This window comes from Tauraco erythrolophus, chromosome 2, assembly GCF_009769465.1.
Source record: "Tauraco erythrolophus isolate bTauEry1 chromosome 2, bTauEry1.pri, whole genome shotgun sequence".
Lineage (NCBI taxonomy): Eukaryota > Metazoa > Chordata > Aves > Musophagiformes > Musophagidae > Tauraco > Tauraco erythrolophus.
In genome coordinates, this window is record NC_141466.1 from 114,695,885 (window position 1) to 114,714,483 (window position 18,599).

Below are 18,599 nucleotides of genomic sequence, written 5' to 3' on the forward strand. Positions count from 1 at the left end.
TTCCTCTGTTTTTCAAAATTAGTTGCCAGTAGCAGTCAATTCATTAGCTAAATTAAAAACCTGGGAAGCATATTGTCCAGATCTGCTGATCCCAACCTATCACAGAGTCGAACAAAGTATTTCTTTACCTGGTCTTCATTAGTGGCTGCATTGGCCAGGCTTCTGTTCCTTCCCAAATGTCCATACCACTCTTCCTGTTAAAGACCAATTTAAAAAACGAGATAAAAAGGCAGGCCAGCAACTCAACCACTGGATATCCCTCGTTGATTGCTTTGCCTCTCTTCATTCATTAATGGGTCCATTTTCACTTTTCCTCTTTTGATGGATTAACAGCTGTTCCTGTTTCATATAAAGCCTATTAATAAAGACACCTCTTCATTTCAGTTTCCAGCTCTCACCTTCTTGTCTTTTGTGGGAATGAAACAAGGTAATACAGTGGGAAAAGTACACATCTACATACTTTGATGCACTACCTGATTTCCTTGGGACTGTTAAATAACAGTCCATTAGCTGCCATGACAGTTTCAGAACCCTCCTTTTTTTCCTGAAGCACACGCAGATTATTTCATTGAATGCCGTGTGTGGTTTGGGAATGCAGGGCTGCATCACCACTCAAATGCAGGCAAAGAGCACCCTCCCTTTCTCTTGTCCCCTGGCATCTCAAGGCTTTTTCCATATTGTCCCCAAGGAAACATCCCCAAAACAGGTGGGAGAGCCCCTAGGGTCTGTACAGTGCCCACATCGGTGACACTGACCAGAAACAAATTCCCTTACTCCTGGGTCAGGCACATCACAAAACCTTCTCCCGCTCAACAGCTTTTTTTTTTTGGCAAACTTAGTAGAGAAGGCAGAGCGTGAGATAGAGTGACAGATTCAACTCCAGGAGACAGCACCCACAAATATGAACAAGGAGTGTGAGAGAAGGCTGCAGTGAGCCACCACATGTTTTTAATCTCATTCTGAGGACAGATCAGAGCATGAGGTTTCTAGCCATGCCAGCCTGACTCATCACTGGGGCCAACTTTGGCTTTCCAGTTAAGATGACAGTCAGTGAGATACCTGTACAAGATCCAGGATAAAGAGTGAATTTGAGAAGACATGGTTTATCTTAGCAAGATGCTGAGCATAAAAAAAAAAATCAATTAAATTATTCTGTTCCTAGTACACAAGTTGAAAATCTGAACTGTGTCCTGGGTCTACCCAGTTACAGTCAATGGGAGAGCTACCAGTTGCTGAAATGAGCCCAACATAAGGGTCGAATTGATTGAATCCTGGAGGAAAATACTGAGAACTGAAAACTGTAGAAGTCCCACAGCAACAACTTTATTTGATGGAAATCTGATCAGTGCAAGCAGGAAAACAGCCCACAATAAACTGTAGAGGTTTTTTAGAACATTTCCCATGCCCGGCATACCCTTTTCTGCAATAATTGTCATTCTTCTCACGAGTGTGTGATGCGCAGGTGGAGTAAGATGACAGTCCAAAATAATGTGGTGAAGGGGGCAGGCTTCAGCACGTAGTTCTGAATCCACGAATGCGTGTGTTAATACGACTATCCACAAGAGTAAAAGAAGAGGTTGAACGTAAAGACTGGTGGCCCATGATTAATTCAGTCCATTTAACATTTTTTTCCAGTAAAGAATCTGAGCTCAAAGGCACAGACGCATACAGATCAATCTGAAATATTCCTGCGTTGGACTTTACGTCACAGAACACTTTCTATATATTTCAGTATCTTTCCAGTCGTCTTCCTCTTCTAACAGAAGGAAGACCGAGCCCGAAGGTGTTACTAAAACTTAAAAAGTGAAGGATTAGGGTTCACATATCGGGCAAGTGAATCTAATGGACTGTGAAATAAGAAGAGCGGGGGGAAAACTGAGGGTATGTCCAATGCCCAGATGGGGAAACGCCGCCGTCTTGGACGGGCTTTGAATTAACACACCTGCGTGAGGCTGAACACAGCACAAAAGTGCTGGTTTTGTAGGAATTGTATTATCTAACCGATCCTTCGGTGATCACCCTGAGGTTCCCTCCTCAACTTTTCCGTACAGAAAAGATCTTGGTTCCCTTTTCTAGCATCACGCCTGCAATTACACTCTTTGGCACTACAATTACGGAGGCATTACACTGTGGTTCTGCTCCACAATGTCTGTATATTAACATTAATTTGATGTAAGCAGAAGAATAACCGCATGACAGAATAATTGCGCTCTAATGATTATATAGTTAAAGTACCTGGATTATAAAAATATACATGCATTAAGTATCAAACTAAAGAGATAATAATAAGTCATTAATTCATATAGGCAACTTCCAGAAATTTGAATGAGTTATGATTAGCTATCCTAAGGCATAGCACCAATGTAATTACAGTAATTATATTGTATTTATTAAAGGTAAAAAAGGGGAAATTGTTGCATGAACCTTTCTTAAGGCTGTTGTTTTCATTCTGAAATGGAAGAATACTGTTCAGATTTTTAGAACGACTTATACTTTAAGATTTCCCCCCTCCTACTTCTCACTTCCCCCCCCCCCCCCCCCCAGAGGAAAGACAGTCAGGGTTGTTTTGGGGACGTCAGCCTTGAAGGCAGTAAGGAAGGAAGCCAGGAAGGAAAGGAAGGGAAGGGAAGGAAAGGAGGGTAGAAAGTGAAGGATGGGAGGAAAAGGAAGGATGGGAAGAGAGAGGGAAGGGAAGGAAGGGAGAAAATCGAAGAGCTCTGTCCATCGTTGCCTGCACAGAGAGAGAGAGAAGAAGCGGGGAACGCGACCCCAGAGCCCCTCACCACCCGGGGGGACCGGCCGGGCTCGGGGGCTGGTGCTCGGCCCCGGCCCCGGCCGGCGCCGTGGAGGTGCGGCTGCAGCCCTGCCCTCTCCGGAGCGCCGGGCCTCCCGCTGCGGGCCGCAGACGGCCGCTGCCCCAGCCCCGTGCCCGGGCACCGTGCCTTCCCCAGCCCCGTGCCCGGGCACCGTGCCTTCCCCAGCCCCGTGCCCGGGCACCGCGCCTTCCCCAGCCCCGTGCCCGGGCACCGCGCCTTCCCCAGCCCAGGGCCAGCGCTCCCGGCCCGGGCAGCGGGGCGCCCCGGGCCCGCCGGGCCATTTTATTTTCTCAATGAACGCGCCCCCCCGCCGCGCGCCCGGTGCCCGCCCGCCCCGCCCCCGGCACATTTGCATAATGACGGCTGCCGGGGCCGGCATTGGCTGCTGGCGGGCGGGCTCGGGCGTGATGTCAGCGCTCGCCGGGTAATGCCTGCGTTGTGGCGGGTAGTTGGAGCCGGCAAAGCCCGCGCAGCGCCGGCTCCGGCAGCACCGCTCTGGCGGCGGCCCCGCGCTCCCCGGCCTGCGCAGCGGCCCGGCGCCACGTCGCGCTCCCCGGGCGGAACAGCCCGGCGCCGCTCCGCGGCCGCCAGCCCCGCGGGCGCAGGACGGGGCGCGGCGCCCCGCGGGGCGCTGCCGGCCGCCGCGGGCGGGCAGGTGATGGCGGGGCGCAGGCTGCCCGCCCGCCTCCTGGCCGCCGCCTGCCTCGCCCTGAGCTTGGCCCCGGGGGCGGCGGGGCCGCGGGACAGCCCCGGCCTGTCGCGGCTGCAGAGAAGGAGCCTGGCGGTGGACTTCGTCGTGCCCTCGCTGTTTCGCACCTACGTGCGGGAGCTGGTGCTGGGGCCGCCGGGGCGCGCCGCGGCGCGGTGCCGCCTGCGGCTGGACTGCGCGCCTCTGCTTCGCGCCGCCCGCGGGGGGCCGCCGCGGGCCGCACCGCCCGCCCCCCCCGGCGGGCCCTCCGCGGTCGGGCGGCGGCTGCGGCGCGCCAAGCAGCTGGTGCTGGAGGTGGGCGAGGGCAGCCTGCGGGACGGCTGCGCCGGCGAGCCGCCGCCGGGCTCCGGCGGGGCGCAGCTGGAGTTCAACCTTACCGAGCTCTTCGCCTGGTGGCTCCGCGCCGGCGACGGGCGGCTGCGGGTGCGGCTGATGCCCGAGCGCCGCGGCGCCCTCCCGGGCAGCGAGCGCGGTCTGTCGGCGGCCATCCGCGCCGCCCGCCCCCGCCTCCTCTTCCACGTCTCCGCGGCAGGTGAGCCGTGCGTTGCATGCCGCGCACCGCGCCGGGCAGCGCCCCTCGCCCACTCCCGCCGAGCCCCCGCTGCGTGCGCCCCCGCGGAGCCCCCGCGGGCGCGGAGTCCCGGCGGCGCGGTGCGATGCCGTGTGCCCTCTGCACCGGGACGCACGTCCAGCCCCTCCGCGCCGTAGCCCCGCTCACTGCCAGCCCGGCGGGTGCGGGAAGCGCAGCTCCCCCGGGCAGTCGCGGCTTCCCCTAACAGCTTGTCCTTAAGGGCTGTGCTTCACCGGTGCAAAATGTATCGAGGGGCTTTTGCGGGGCCGGGAGGACTGGTTTTGAAAGCGCTGAGGGATTCTTACGAAATGCTAAAGAGTTCGTTTGTGCCAGACAGCCGCAAGCGAGACCCAGAGGTTAAAGTGTCATTAGTCTAAGGGCATCGAGATCAAGTTCTTTGAAACTTAAAAAATAAAAACGTCGTCTTAAAAAGGGAAGCTTCCTCAAACTGCTGCAAGTGATTCCAAGGTTATGTGCAGACAGACTTCAGGGAACAGCACAAACATTTCCAAAGCTGGAGCTGACCACCAAATTTGTACGTTAATTCTATGGGCTATTGCTATCAATATTATTACTCTTCTTTAAACATACAAGGTAATGGCTGACAGACAAACCTGCAAGAAGCAGGTTTTCCTCCGAGTTGCATGTATTTGGAACTGAGTGAATTTCTATCCCTTTTAAAAGCACAGAGGATCCTTAGTGAACTGCACTGTATCAGCTACAGTAAGTCAAGAAGTTGAACATCTGAGGCGGCTCGTGTGGCACTGGTGCTTCTGTGAAGAGAGAACCTGGCTTAAAATTTTGTTTCTGGACTGCAATGATTTGCAGTCAGGGTATGGAGCAGCTGCGTTACCTCAAATCAAGGCTCTGCTTTGGGCCAGTGATCAAGAGAGATTTCCATTCTGTGTGTGCGTTGTACCTTTAACACAAGCTCTGATTCAGACTCTCCCACTAAAAGAATATAATACCTAGAGGACTGCAGGGCCAAATAATTTGTCACAGTGAGTTAAGTCAGGCAGCTTTTATGAGGCTATGTCGAAGTCGGTGGTGTGTCCCTGAGTAGCCACCTACTTAATGGACCACAGAATATACTTAAGTAAATTCACAAGAGATGAGACAAGTCAGTGCTGGGCTTTGAATACAAAGTTGGAGCAACCGATTTTTGATGCTCATCTGAAAAGCTGGGCCAGCAATCTGAGTAACTACAAACTGAACCCATCCCGTTCCTTGCTGCCTGAAACAAAAATCAAAGCAGACTGTCCGAGCAGGCAGGGTGTGAGTCAGTCTTAAGCTTGCGGCTGAAGTGAGATAGCCGGGCTAGCAATTCCTCTGTCGATTCTGGCAGGGATAACACAGAGGTACCACCTACCACAAGGTGGCTAGGTGAGGCCAACACACCCTGCTTTCCAGCAGGTCTTGCCTTGCTACATTGCAGTAAAAAAAAAGCATAATGAATAAAAATTAAAGACACCGAAACCCACCGTCTCTTCTTTCTGTTTGGGGTAAGACAACAAATTTTATTGTGAGTAGCAGTTGTTTGCTTTACACATCTCTCTCTTTGGCAGTGAAGATGCAGTCTTAGCTTTTAATGCCATCTTGAGTCCCGTGCCTATGGCAATAAGGGAGCTGGAGGGCATGCGCTGGTGTTCTTTGAGGATGATGGTTTGTTTTTAACCTGAATGAAGGATATACATGTGAACTAACAGGTGCTTTGATCTTGTGAATACAAACCAGATGGAGCTTTAAGCAAAGTTAGTAAAACCCATAGGCTCTGGATGTTGTCTGTTGTCTCACTGTTGAGAAGAACTGTATGTTTTTCCAGATAAGTAGTAGTTAGCTACACCCCCGTAAAAGCATGTTGGAGACAAGGCTCTGCTGTTCTTACTGCAACACAGTCGTGCAAAGTCAGTCATAGGGCATGCAGGAAAAGGAGGAGCAGAGGGAAGGAGTATGGACCTCGTTTACCTATAATACACTAATAACTTCTCCTAGCAGCTGTTCATAATCTCCTGTAAAAATCTTAGTCTCTTCTTGAATTCTACGCCAAGGTTGCGCTATAGAATTGCATCTCTGCTTTTTCAGCAGTGATACCTTGATGTAGCTGTACTCTTATGTGGCTTTGCACTGGATTTGTAACACAGGTTTGTTTAAAAACATTACAAATCCATTCTTTCTGCTTTGCGAAGGTGCCGCCTATGTGAATACCATGTGTCACTGCCATGCTTAAATTTGTGCCGTGTAGCCCTGCCGACAGCAGGATGTGCTGACACAGTCATAACAGCATGAGCAGCATCCACCAGCCCATAAGCGTGCAGATTCCAGCGATTATTAACACCGTTGCAGCTAATGTGTACGGGGCTTAACTAAAGCCTTTCCTAAGGCAACTGAGCCTTTTCTTCATTGGTTAAGCTAATTGGAAATGGATTTCAAACAACACAGTCCTCCCATGAGCAATGGAAAGCTCCTTCACTTATGTTGACATACTTAGCTTGCCTTTTTTTTTTTTTTTTCTGTTTTTCTCCTCTCCTCTGCTGGACATGCCCAGGATTGCAGTACTTCCCAGGAAAAGGTATAATTACCTTGCTAAATTATTTTTGACAAATTATCCTCCATGGGAATGGAGAATGAATTATATTTTAAGGAGCAGAAAAAATTGCAGGGGGATGAATTCCCATTGACCTTAAGGGTGACGACAGAGTCCTGTAAATAACTCTTGATTCCCTTTAACTGTTATACTTGCCGATACTGGCTGGAAGATATTTAACTGGAGCGAACCTTTTCCCTTTTTAACAGCGTGTTTGCACAAAGCGTAAAGCAATTTGTCTCAGTGTGTTACTGAACAATTAGTAAAGGATGTATTTACCAGACTGCTGTTGTTTAACGGGCAAACCATGAAGTTCACAGGAATTTCTACAGGGCTCTCCTGCAAATATTCTCACTGCCAGATTTCTCTCACACACTCATGCTCGTGGGAACAGAGCATCCTGCACAAAAAACTTCCATTTAGAGAAGCTGCGGTCCTAAGCCCATCTACCATTTCTGTGTCAGCTTGGCCTTTTCAAAATCAAGTAGAAGAGAGTTTTCCTCTCTTGGAAATGCTTTCAGAATTAATATTGGCTTCTTCTTCTTCCCGCAGTGCTTCTCTGGGACAAAGAAATCAAATTAATTTCAATTATTTCTGTGGAAAAACACACAACAAAAAATGCAGAGGAAAGAAGGGGTGAGCTCAGAGAGGATCACAGTGCTGCAGATCTCCCATATTTTAGGCGAACCTCCCAACTACCAGGTTGCTGTTGACTTTGCTCTCATTGTCTTTGGTTTTGACTAGAAATTCCACCCTACTTCCAAGGAAACATGTCCCCGAAGAGTTTAGTCAAAACCAGCACATTGCCATGGAAAACCAAACAGCTAGCGAACCTTTCTGTCAGAAGAATCCTGACCAGGTTTAGTTCTGGTCTTAAAGGATTTGCTATCTAGTGTCAAAACACAGTAGGTCTCTGTAGCAGTGTACTCTCTTGACAGTTTATTGAGCTTTCTTGGGAAAAAATCCTAAATTATCTCTATCTAGAGACTGTCAATTAGAGAACAGTTAGTCAGCACTGACTGCCCTTTGCGTGACTGATCCTCTGCTGCTGAGCTAAAACTGTCCCCAGGACTTTTAAGATCAGGTAGGGTAGCATGTGTTGTGCAGAGGTCTTGCGAGGACCTTCTTGGCAAATCCATCCCACAGGCAATATGGTGTGGGTAGGCATGGGTTGGGGTAGTCCAAGGTGAGTGCTCTACACTCACACTGGCTCCGTAGTGATCCCGAGCCCTTGCACCCTAACCCTGCATTGGCGTTTGGATTTTTTTCATGTTAACGTCACAGGTAACGAAGCCACTCACTGTAGGGCACCTGAGCCACAAATGTTGCTAAATAGGTTTCTTGTGAGTTTACTCAGGAAGTTTAATAAGCTGAAATGGCCATAAAATAACTTCCCATGAGAACTAATTGCTACTTACATATGCAAAGGTGGGAAGCGTATGTTAAGAAGGGGCATACAGGGATGAAAATGAGTCATTCCTCCCTCTAAAGGTCAATGTACTTTCATTCATGAAATAGGTTTAACATTCCAATTATATTTTTTAAATAGCAATGCATAACTTTTCATCCTCTGGCTAGGCGAAATATTACTCCTGCACTGTGGCCTTCATCTAAAATTTTATTAACTTGCCACATGTATTCTCCCTGAAACTGTCTGCATTCACTACATACCAATGCTATGATAATGCTGAGGCAATTAGGCTTTACATCTTTAGGGTACTGCTACCATGCACGTGAACTCATTTGCAGGAGGAACCCTTTGCCTAAAGATCAGAAAGAACTTCAGACTAGATGAAACTGTGGTTTTGAAAGTGGACATTTTGTAAATGAAAATCAGATTTCCAAGCTGAAATTTGGCTGTAGTAAAGTCTGCAGAATTCTTTCTGCCTCTTTTAGAGGTACCAGAATTTAATCAAGGACTCTTGGTTACATTTTTGTTTTGTTATTTCTTGGTTTTGTTTTCCTGCTTTCGAAGAACAAAGTTTGGAGTTTTGCCATGCTGAGCAGAAAACCGGTAAAAGACGTCAGTCACTTTCCGGTTGCTCTCTGATTTTCTCTCATCCTCGACTGTATGTGACATCTGAGATCTGATCTTGCTCTTCTGATAAATCAGTGGCAAAACTTGGTAAATAAGACTGAAGCATTGCAGTAGGGCTTCTGAAGGATTATTTTCATTGCAGTGCAAGTGGTTTTGCTCTTTTCTGCTGGGGTTTTGCGCTTTGCCTCGGCTATCAGGCCAACTTTGCCAGTCCAAAACTTAAGGACGGGCCTGATGTTGCACTTGAGCTTCCTCTAGGCATGAACTAGTGCAAATTGAGGTTTTCGTTTTCTACCCTAGGGTGGTCGTGGGTGCCAGTGTGCTGCATGCTGATTACCAGTTGCTAAATTGCAGCGAATCTCAAGTGCACTTAGGAGAACCTTTCCCTGTCCTTCCTGCTCTAAATATTAGGTCTGTAGCACCTCCCTCTAGACCTCTGGTCACTGGTGCCCTCCAGAAATGTGCCTTTAGTCAGTCCACTAATTGAACTGCTGGCCTCTTCTTGAACTGTAAATGCCTCTTGAAGAGGAAACCTAGTGATGAGTTTGCCTAGCTTCACGGCAGCACGATCCTTGGTTCTGCTGCTGTCCTCCTGCCTGATCCTGTCCAAGTCACTTTCCTACTCCATCAGCACCACAAAAACTCATAGCAAATGACCCTCTTGACTCATGATGCCTTGTCCACTATTTCCATGCTGACCACAAAAATGTAGGGCTTTGCAAATTTGTCACCAATTATTTGGCAGATAATGTTAGAAATGATGCTCAATCTTTGAGTGGTTCATGGAAAACGTGATCACTATTCCACGTGGTTTTGGTTGACCCAGAGTTACGTGGTGTTGCGGATCTTTGACAGGAGTCAGGATTATGCACAATGTGTTTATGATTTCTAGGTCTTTTTTCTGCAAATTTTGTTTACTTTTAGGCTCATTGTTCTTATGAATGTTCTTATTCATAAGTGTGTTCAGTAAAATATCCATAAACAAACACCAAAAGGGGCGCAAGTATCAGTTTATTATGTTTATTTTTTTTATTTGAATGAACATTTATGGCATATTTTAAAAAGGTGTTTTATCTAAACTTGCTGTGTTTTTACTTTCCCATCCTGGAAAACAGAATAAATACCTACAGCAAAGCAGCACACTGGGAGGCTTAAGTGCTTTATTATACAAACGCAGAGACATTCTTCAAAATCAAAGGCGGTTTTGCAGTATCCGATTGACTTGTATCCTGAAGCAATGTGGTCATTTGGTTCACTGCACATCTCACGTGAACATTACATGATAGGAAATAAAATCTGCATTTGTGACTATGTTTGTGAATTAGCCAAAAAAAAAGTAGAAAAAGTGAGGGGAAATTGGCAGATTTAGCACTTACCGACAAAATTCCCAAATAAATGAGCCTCATCATAGTAAAGAAAGTATCACTGCCAACTCATTTGGGGTTATGGTGTTTTGGGAGTCCAAGTTGTGATTTTCTTCCCAAGCAGCAGCAAATTCCACGCTGTGCCTGGACATTTTCTGTCTTTAATTCTTATACCAAAGCATGCGCTTGGGCTTCCCGGAACTAGAGAACTGAGACTGGGAGATCTACTTTTCTGGCACGAGTGATTTACCTAACAGCAAACAGCAATCCAGGTTGCCTGCTTTCCAAATCTCTTTCTATCCACTTAGCCACAGCATCTGTTTCCTGAGCTCAACGGGGCTGCTGAGACTGCAGTGCTGAGCTGAGAAAGGTCCTTTATGAAATGTGCCACATTTGTCTTGCTTCTCTAATTCAGAAAAATTTGGTTGGAGAAAAATGTCATGGAAGCATAAATGCAGATTTGATAAGTCTGACCTTTCTTTTCTTGCTAACAATAAATGTCAGAAAGCTTAAAATGACAAGCTGGAATGGCTGGAAGTTATTTATGTGTTTAAATATTTGGGCAAGAAACACATTTTGAGACTAAAGTCTAATTTACTTGAGTATTTTGATTTATGACTGTGGTGGCTGAGTAGCTTCATGGTTGTCACTATCCAGCTTAGCATGGTTACTCAGAAATTCCCTGTGACAGCATAGATAGGATTTAGATATCTCTACTTTCAGACGCTATAAACTATGTCAGTTGTGGTGAAGGAGAATCATCTTCACTTGTTAGTCATGTAGGATCTATGACATGTGGTTGAATTGTTCTAGCTGTATCCAGTAGAATGAGCTGGTGGCCAGCTGCAAACAGACTTCAGACAAGTTTCTAGCCACAGGCATTTTAAAGAAAATGGTGAACTATTGTACGAAGATGGAATCGAGCATGGAAAAATAGGTACTGAATGTGAAGTGATCCTTGTGGTTTGAAAACAGCGTATCAGTTTATATTTTGCATTTATTTTTCCTTTTGCCAAAGAACTTCAGTAGTTAGCTGCAAGGGTAGCTGCAAGAATCGAGTTCTGCTGTGGCTTCCATCTTAATTATCTTGCAGTATTGGGTCTGTTGTCAGTGCCTATGGCATCGAGTGAGCAGGGAGTGAGGAGGGAATCACACTATTCTCTCCTGAGCAGGGAGTGAGCAGGGAGGAGGAGAGAATCACGCAAGGAACTGGCCTCAGAAGAGGGGTTGTGCATACACAGCTTTACCATTGACATGTCGTATGGCACAAAATACTTCCCTTCATGGCAGATGCTTCCTTTGCAAAGCAAGGGTAGTTTTGACTGCTTTTGAACTCCGTTGGTAGAAGGTGCTATTTTGTGTGCATTACTAGTGCTTTTACTTTCTAAGAACCTCAATAAAGACAATAAGGTGCAGTTTGAACTCTCAGATTTCTAAGGGAAAAAGCTAAAACAGCCTACAATATTGATTTATTCCCATCTCTGCAGTGCTAATCCTGCTATTTCCTTCACTTCAGTAATAGCAAACTTATGAAACTTCAAAATGGCATCAGTTTTGTTTGATGCTACAAGACATGGAGTTTCTGTTGGTGTTTTGTTTTTTTTTTTTAAATTATGATCCCTGGTTTTGACTACTAAAACATCACTTGTCTTGAAGCCAAATGGTCAAATATAGATTTGCAATTTGAATACTTTGTGAGGCTTTGGACAGGGATACTTGTAGCCCCACAAAACATGAGGGAGAGTGGATAGGCTATGGTTCCTCTGCCTGTGGCCAGCTGGCCAGGGTGCATTTAGCAGCTGGGCACCATCTCTGTTTGCAGTGAGGAGCTGCAGGTATTGGCTGCTGTTGGCTGCTGAGCAAACCAAGCACTGGCTGTCCTGGGAATGGAAAACATTGTGGAGACAGTGGGAGAAGGTTGGTTCTTTATGGTTTCCTACTTAAGGTAATCAGAAATTAACTCAGAATGGAGGATCTGAGGTTGTTTAAAAATTACTTGTTTCTTCCTAGCTTACAGATGGCAAAGTGGAGGTACTAGGCAGGAACCTTTCATCTAGATGGTTCTAGAAATGTAGGGCATCCCCTTTACAACTTCTCTCTGAAAACTCTTCAGTTCGGTTTGCAAATCTCAAAAGTCTTTCAGTGGTAGTCCAATGTTTACATCAAGGCAGAACTACCTTTCCTGCCCAAACAAGGGCATATGCTGAATCAATGTTGGGCTGGGATTCCCCCTATAGCAGTGCACTGTGAAGCCTGAAGGTGCAGGCTCTTTCTGCAAGCTTCTCCCCATTTTCTCACTGACAAGCAACTCTCTGTGATCTCACATCTTACAAAACCTTGTGATGAAAGAAAACCATGACTTTATCTCTGAGTTACAAGCTGAGCAAAGGAAGAAAAGATGGTTCTGTGTAAGGTGAAGAGCAGAGAACGCTTGGTGGTGAGTGCAGGGGAAAAGGCAGGGATACTGCAGTGGTGAGGCTGGGAGTACAGAGTGATATGGCTGAGTGTGGATTCTTGTGCTATGTATTTCTTGGCGTCTATTAGGAAGAGGTAATACTAGTCTAAGTACATACTGAATGATGTGGATCAGTAGGCACATCGGAAATGGTGTTTCTCCATATGTCATACTCTGTCTAGGACTTTTATGTCATTGAAGATTTCTTTCCAGCTCAGTTTGAAAGCTCACGTGGTTTTTCCGAATGCAGTTGCTGTAGTGCCTGTGACATGCAGCTGAATATCTGTGACTTCACCTACTAGAAGTCTGTGGTGATCCTTCAGAGCTCTGCAAGTTGCAGCAGACCTCCAATTATGACTTGTACATTGGCATTTGCCTGCTGTTTCTACTGGCCCGTTAAGTAACGGGCTATCTCAGATGCATCAGAATGTCTGGGCTTTTTATAGCCTCTTTCATGTTAGATTCTGAAAGTACTTTAAGCCTTATCACCCTGGTGACAACGCTAAGCATTATTATATGTATTTTACAGAGAGATCTTAGAAGCCAGAGATGGAAAAAGCATTATTTGATTGTGTTAGACTGCAAGTGCTGAATGCAATTTTCTCATATAGAATATACTAAATAGTGATGTCTGTCTCTCTGCTTCAGCCGAAAGGCCAAGAAAGAACAAGAAATTAGAGTTGAGAGGCTTGGTAACTCACTGGAAATACTGCAGCAGTTATTGGCAGAACCACCTTTGGGTCTTCTCTGTTCCACACCGTATTTGCGACATTTGTCTTTCAAATAAATCTGGTTTTGTCACATGCCACACTTTTTACAATATTGTTTGCCTTTTGGTTTTGGGAGCATCTGTGATCTGCCGAGCCTCTCCCTGTCTTCAGACATCGCCCTGTGGCCTTTCCGTTTGTAGGGCAGCATGTGTCAGCATTAGAGAGCGTGATGCAATCGTTATTTCTGAGGGACATTTCATTATTGATGCTAATTAAACTTGAAACTAATGAGAAAGGATTACTTTTCAGGCCTGGAGAGGAGGCCAGAATAGTTATTATAGGTTAATTATTCTTCTAAAAGACTCAGTTTAAGTAACAATTAATTTTGTCAACTTTTTTTCTTACCTTGTACAAGAGCCCTGTTTGAAGAGGATTCAAAATATAATTGCTGCACTGACCTCATCTAGCTCTCAATCAGTAATCTCCTTCCATCAGCAAAAGGTTAATAAAATCTTTAAGGAAAGGAATTCTGTGCCTTATCTATGTGTAGACAATTCAGAATAGGTCTCCCTGCAAGTATTTCCTATTACCCTTCTGCATGATTTCCTTGGCATACTTTTTAGATTTGAAAAATGTCATATTCCATAAAGCTTCCAAATTTAATGGTTGCTTTGCAAAACAGGTGCATTACAGAGGCAGAGAGTGAATCTAGTCAGGGCTGGCTTGAGAGTTGGCACATAAGTCAGAACCTGCTTCCCTTTGTTTTTAAAGGACTAGAGCCTGTGCTCAACCTTAAAAACCTCTCCTCACTTTACAGGGCAGTGGGGCGTCCACGTGATAATTAGTATTTGCTGAGGAACCAAGGAAAGGAGGAGACGAGGCTCATTTTGCATAGGAGCCAAGATCTTTTTCTTGCTGAGAAGCACTATGGCTTTTGGCAGGGAGGACGCACGCTGGTCCCCTTTGCTCCTTCCCAGGTCTCGTGTTGTCATTTTCTTCCCCTTGGCTTTTTGTAGAGACGGGTAAATGGCTTCAGACTGTTGCAATATGTACTACAAAAAGGGAAAGGGAGAGCTGGATTAGTGATACTGTGAGTGTGGAAAGCTGAATAAAATGTTTGTGGACAGGGAGGATGTCAGTCTTTATTAGCTGTAAATGTTAGGGCAGCTTATGTGCTCCATTATCCAGTTGCCTGATGCCTCTGTCAGGGCACCTGTGTTGCAGATACGGAGCTCTTGTATTAACGTGAGGGCTGTGAAGGCAAATGTCCATTTTTGAAGCTGGTGCTGTGAGCACCAAGGGCTCAAATGGATGGTTGGAGGATGCAGCTTAGGAAAGCCTCTCAGTGCTGAGGCTATTAACCTACTAGGTGCACGTGACAATCTGAGATGCAACACAGTTTCCCTGGGAAACTGCCCTCAGGGACAGGGGAGCCCAGCAGAGCTGACAGATCTTTAAGGATGTTTTCCAAAGAGTACAAGAGCTCTCGATCCCCAGGTGTAAGAAATCAGGCAAGGAAGGCAAGAGACTGGCATGGCTGAGTCGAGACCCGCTGGTCAAACTAAAGGGCAAGAAGAGGGAGGCTCAGTGGAAGCAGGGATAGGTAACCTGGGAAGAGTACAGAGACGCTGCGCAGCAGTGTAGGGATGGAGTCAGGAAGGCCAAAGCACAGCTGGAGCTGAACTTGGCAAGGAATGCAAAGAATAATAAGAAGGGCTTCTACAGGTATGTCAATCAGAAAAGGAAGGTCAAAGAAAGTGTACCCTCCTGATGAGCGAGCCTGGCAAACTGGTAACAATGGATGAGGAGAAGGCTCATGTACTCAACAACTTTTTTGCCTCAGTCTTCTCTGGCAACCTCTCCTCCCACACATCTCAAGTGGATGGACTGCAATGCAGGGACTGAGGGAACAAAATCCCTCCTGCTGTAAGAGAAGATCAGGTTTGTGACCACTCAAAGAACCTGAACATACATAAGTCTATGGGGCCTGATAAGAGGCATCCCAGAGTCCTGAGGGAATTAGCTCATGTAGTTGCCAAGCCACTCTCCATGATACTTGAAAAGTCATGAAAGTCACCTGAAGTCCTTGATGACTGGAAAAGGGAAACATTGCATCCATTTTAAAAAAAGGGTAGAAAGGAGGACCTTGGGAACTACTGACCTGTCATCCTCACCTCTGTACCTGGCAAGATCATGGAACAAGTCCTCCTAGAAGCTATGCTAAGGCACATGGAGGACAGGGAGGTGATTTGAGACAGCCAGCATGGCTTCATCAAGGGCAAGTCCTGCCTGACCAACCTAATAGCCTTCTATGACAGAGTGACTGCATCAGTGGACAAGGGAAGAGCTATGGAAGTCATCTATCTGGACTTCTGTAAGGCCTTTGACATGGTCCTCCACAGCATCCTTCTCTCTGAATTGTAGAGATATGGATTTGATGGACTGGGTTTGGTGGATGAGGAATTGGTTGGATGGTTGCATCCAGAGGGTAGTGGTCAACAGCTCAATGTCCAGATGGAGACTGGTGACAAGTGGTGTCCCTCAGGGATCCATATTGGGACCAATTGTTTAATATCTTCATCAATGACATAGACAGAGGGATTGTGTGCACACTTTGGATGTTTGCAAATGACACCAAGCTGTGTGGTGTGGTTGACAAGCCTGAGGGATGGGATGCCATCCAGAGGGTCTTGGACAAGCTCGAGAAGTGAGCCTGTGTGAACCTCATGAGGTTCAACAAGACCAAGTGCCAGGTCCTGCACATGGGCAAGCAATCCCTGGTATCAATACAGGCTGAGGAATGAAGGGATTGAGAAATGCCCTGTGGAGAAGGACTTGGGGATACTGGTGGATGAGAAGCTCAACATGAGCTGGCAATGTGCGCTGGCAGCCCAGAAAGCCAACCGTATCCTGGGCTGCATCCAAAGAAGCGTGGCCAGCAGGTCAAGGGAGGTGATTCTGCCCCTCTGCTCTGCTCTCATGAGACCCCACCTGCAGTACTGCGTTCAGCTTTGGGATCCCCAGCATAAGAAGGACATGGACCTGCTGGAGCGAGTCCAGAGGAGGGCCACGAAGATGATCCGAGGGCTGGAACACCTCTCATATGATGACAGGCTGAGACAGTTGGGGCTGTTCAGCCTGGAGAAGAGAAGGTTCCGGGGAGACCTTATTGCAGCCTTTCAGTAGAACTTAAAGGGGTCCTATCAGAAAGATGGGGACAGACTTTTTAGTAGGGCCTGTAGCAATAGGACAATGGGCAATGATTTTAAACTAAAAGAGGGTCGATTTTGATTAGATGGAAGAAATTTTTTTTTTTTATGAGGGTGATGAGGCACTGGAACAGGTTTCCCAGAGAGGTGGTAGATGCCCTATCCCTGGAAACATTCAAGGTCAGGTTGGACAGGACTCTGAGCAACCTGATCTAGTTGAAGATGTGCCTGCTCGCTGCACGGGTTGGACTAGATGACCTTTAAAGGTCCCTTCCAACTCAAGCTGTTCTATGATTCTATGAGAAGGGCAGCATTCACTAGTCCTGAGTTCAAGAAAAGAGTTACATCCTCCATCTGGGCATTGGTATCAAGTTCGAAGATAAAATATCCTCTGAGTAATCACTCTTGTCAGAGGACTCTGCTTAGGCCAGCTCGTAGGATTTTTGATATTTGAAGTTCCGAGTCCCTTTTGCGATTAAAGTTTTAAACCACACAAAGATTGATCAAGAGCCCAATGTTTCCTTCTCTGCCTTGCCAGCCTATTGTCCTTTATCTCCTGTAACAAAGCAGCATTAACTTTTAAGATCTGATTCGATAACTTTTTATGGATCATAATTATGACTGATATTAAGCCTTCAGCAACCAGTCTGTATGGAGACTTAATGTATTGAGGTTTATTACCAGTGTAACCTATCTTTTTACATCGGTTGTAAAGCAGAATCAACTACACTGATAAGAGGCAAAAGAAATATCAATGAACTATGTGCCTTTGCTTCTCTGCAGGGTGTTGGTATGCTTGCCACTTCATATTGCTAGCACGGTGGGTGTTTGCTGGTGAAGAGTTTCTGTTTACAGAGCCTGCTTGCGCAACTGCAGAGTTGTGATGAATGAACGAATGGGTGAATGAATGAGCTACAGCAGTCCTGGGCTGGGAAAAGGAATCCATTAGTGGATAGACCCTGGAGACCAATCGATCATCCTTTCCCTTTTAATAGTGTGTGAATTTGAAGTTTTCAGAGTTGCTATTTGGAGACGAGCTCCACAACTTCCTCTGAGGCTTATCCTGATAATGGAAGTTCTCAATGTGTGGAACATCTTTAGACAACCCATTATAGTGCTTTTTTTCCTGAAGTTTCCCAGCTTCTGTGATCTCATTGGGACATAGTTGTGTGTATACATGTCGTGACTGTTTATGGAAATGGTCCTTGAACCAAACTGAAGACCATGTTGAGCAGAAGAAAGCTCTGGTAGTTTCGAAGTCCCGAAGTGCTGTGCACAGTGGTCTAATATAAATTATAACATGAGGAAGGAAACTTGCCTTAGTTTCCATACAGGGTCAACACAGGAAGTTCTATTGTATTGGCACTGAAAAAGTCACCTGAAGGACCCAGGACTGGGTCCTTGCTCAGCTGAACCTTGTGATGTTCGTGCATCATTAACTGTAACTAATATATAGTTACCTTTTGTGCCTTGCTACTCCTCATAACTTTCTGTATAAGGAAATCTACATCCCTGGTAAGTTCAAATAAGATGCTGTCTGCTTGTGTCCTTTTTGCCTTTTTGATGGGAAAGCAGAAGGGAATTCTAAAGTGCTCTGGGAGCTACATGGAGGCCTTGCTTTGACATCTCTAAATATGTGAGTAATGGGGTGCTTAGAACTGATTTTACATGTGATGGATGCTCAACAATAAGGAATCACAAATTGTGGGCAGCAGAGCTTGGAGAGGAGAGCTGCTCAACAAGATTAATGGGAAGGGAGACCTTTAGTGTAATGAAAGACACAGTTCAGGCTTGAAAACAGACAATGACACACAAGATCGAGTCTTGAGGAGTTGGACAGTCAGGTTTCCTCTGCAGGTGGTAAAGCTATGCATCCGTAGAGCCCCTTGCTAGGTAGGAAACACAGAACAGCTGTGAGACAAATGCACTGTAATTCTGACTTCACCCACAAATGAGTACACTGGTGTACCAAGGGACTGGACTGTCTAAAGGTTATCTGTCAAGCTGGTGATAGCGATGTCGAAGGAATCCTAGAAATTGCTTTTTGTTCTAAGAAGTGCAGGCCAATGAGACAAACAGAATGAGACTGCAGTAGAACATCGCTGGATCTGAGAGCTGTGAGGTTTATTTTACAACCAAAATA

At 46.2% G+C, this 18,599-nt stretch overlaps 1 protein-coding gene across 1 annotated transcript in view; it reads left to right on the forward strand.

Moving 5' to 3' along the window:
- The first annotated feature begins 3,474 nt into the window (after positions 1-3,474).
- The window catches only part of ALK (ALK receptor tyrosine kinase), a 332,439-nt gene continuing 317,314 nt past the window's right edge, over positions 3,475-18,599 (forward strand). The window contains exon 1 of the mRNA XM_086629993.1: positions 3,475-4,057. Within this exon, the coding sequence (XP_086486119.1) occupies positions 3,475-4,057 (583 nt within the window). The remainder of the gene's footprint in view (positions 4,058-18,599) is intronic.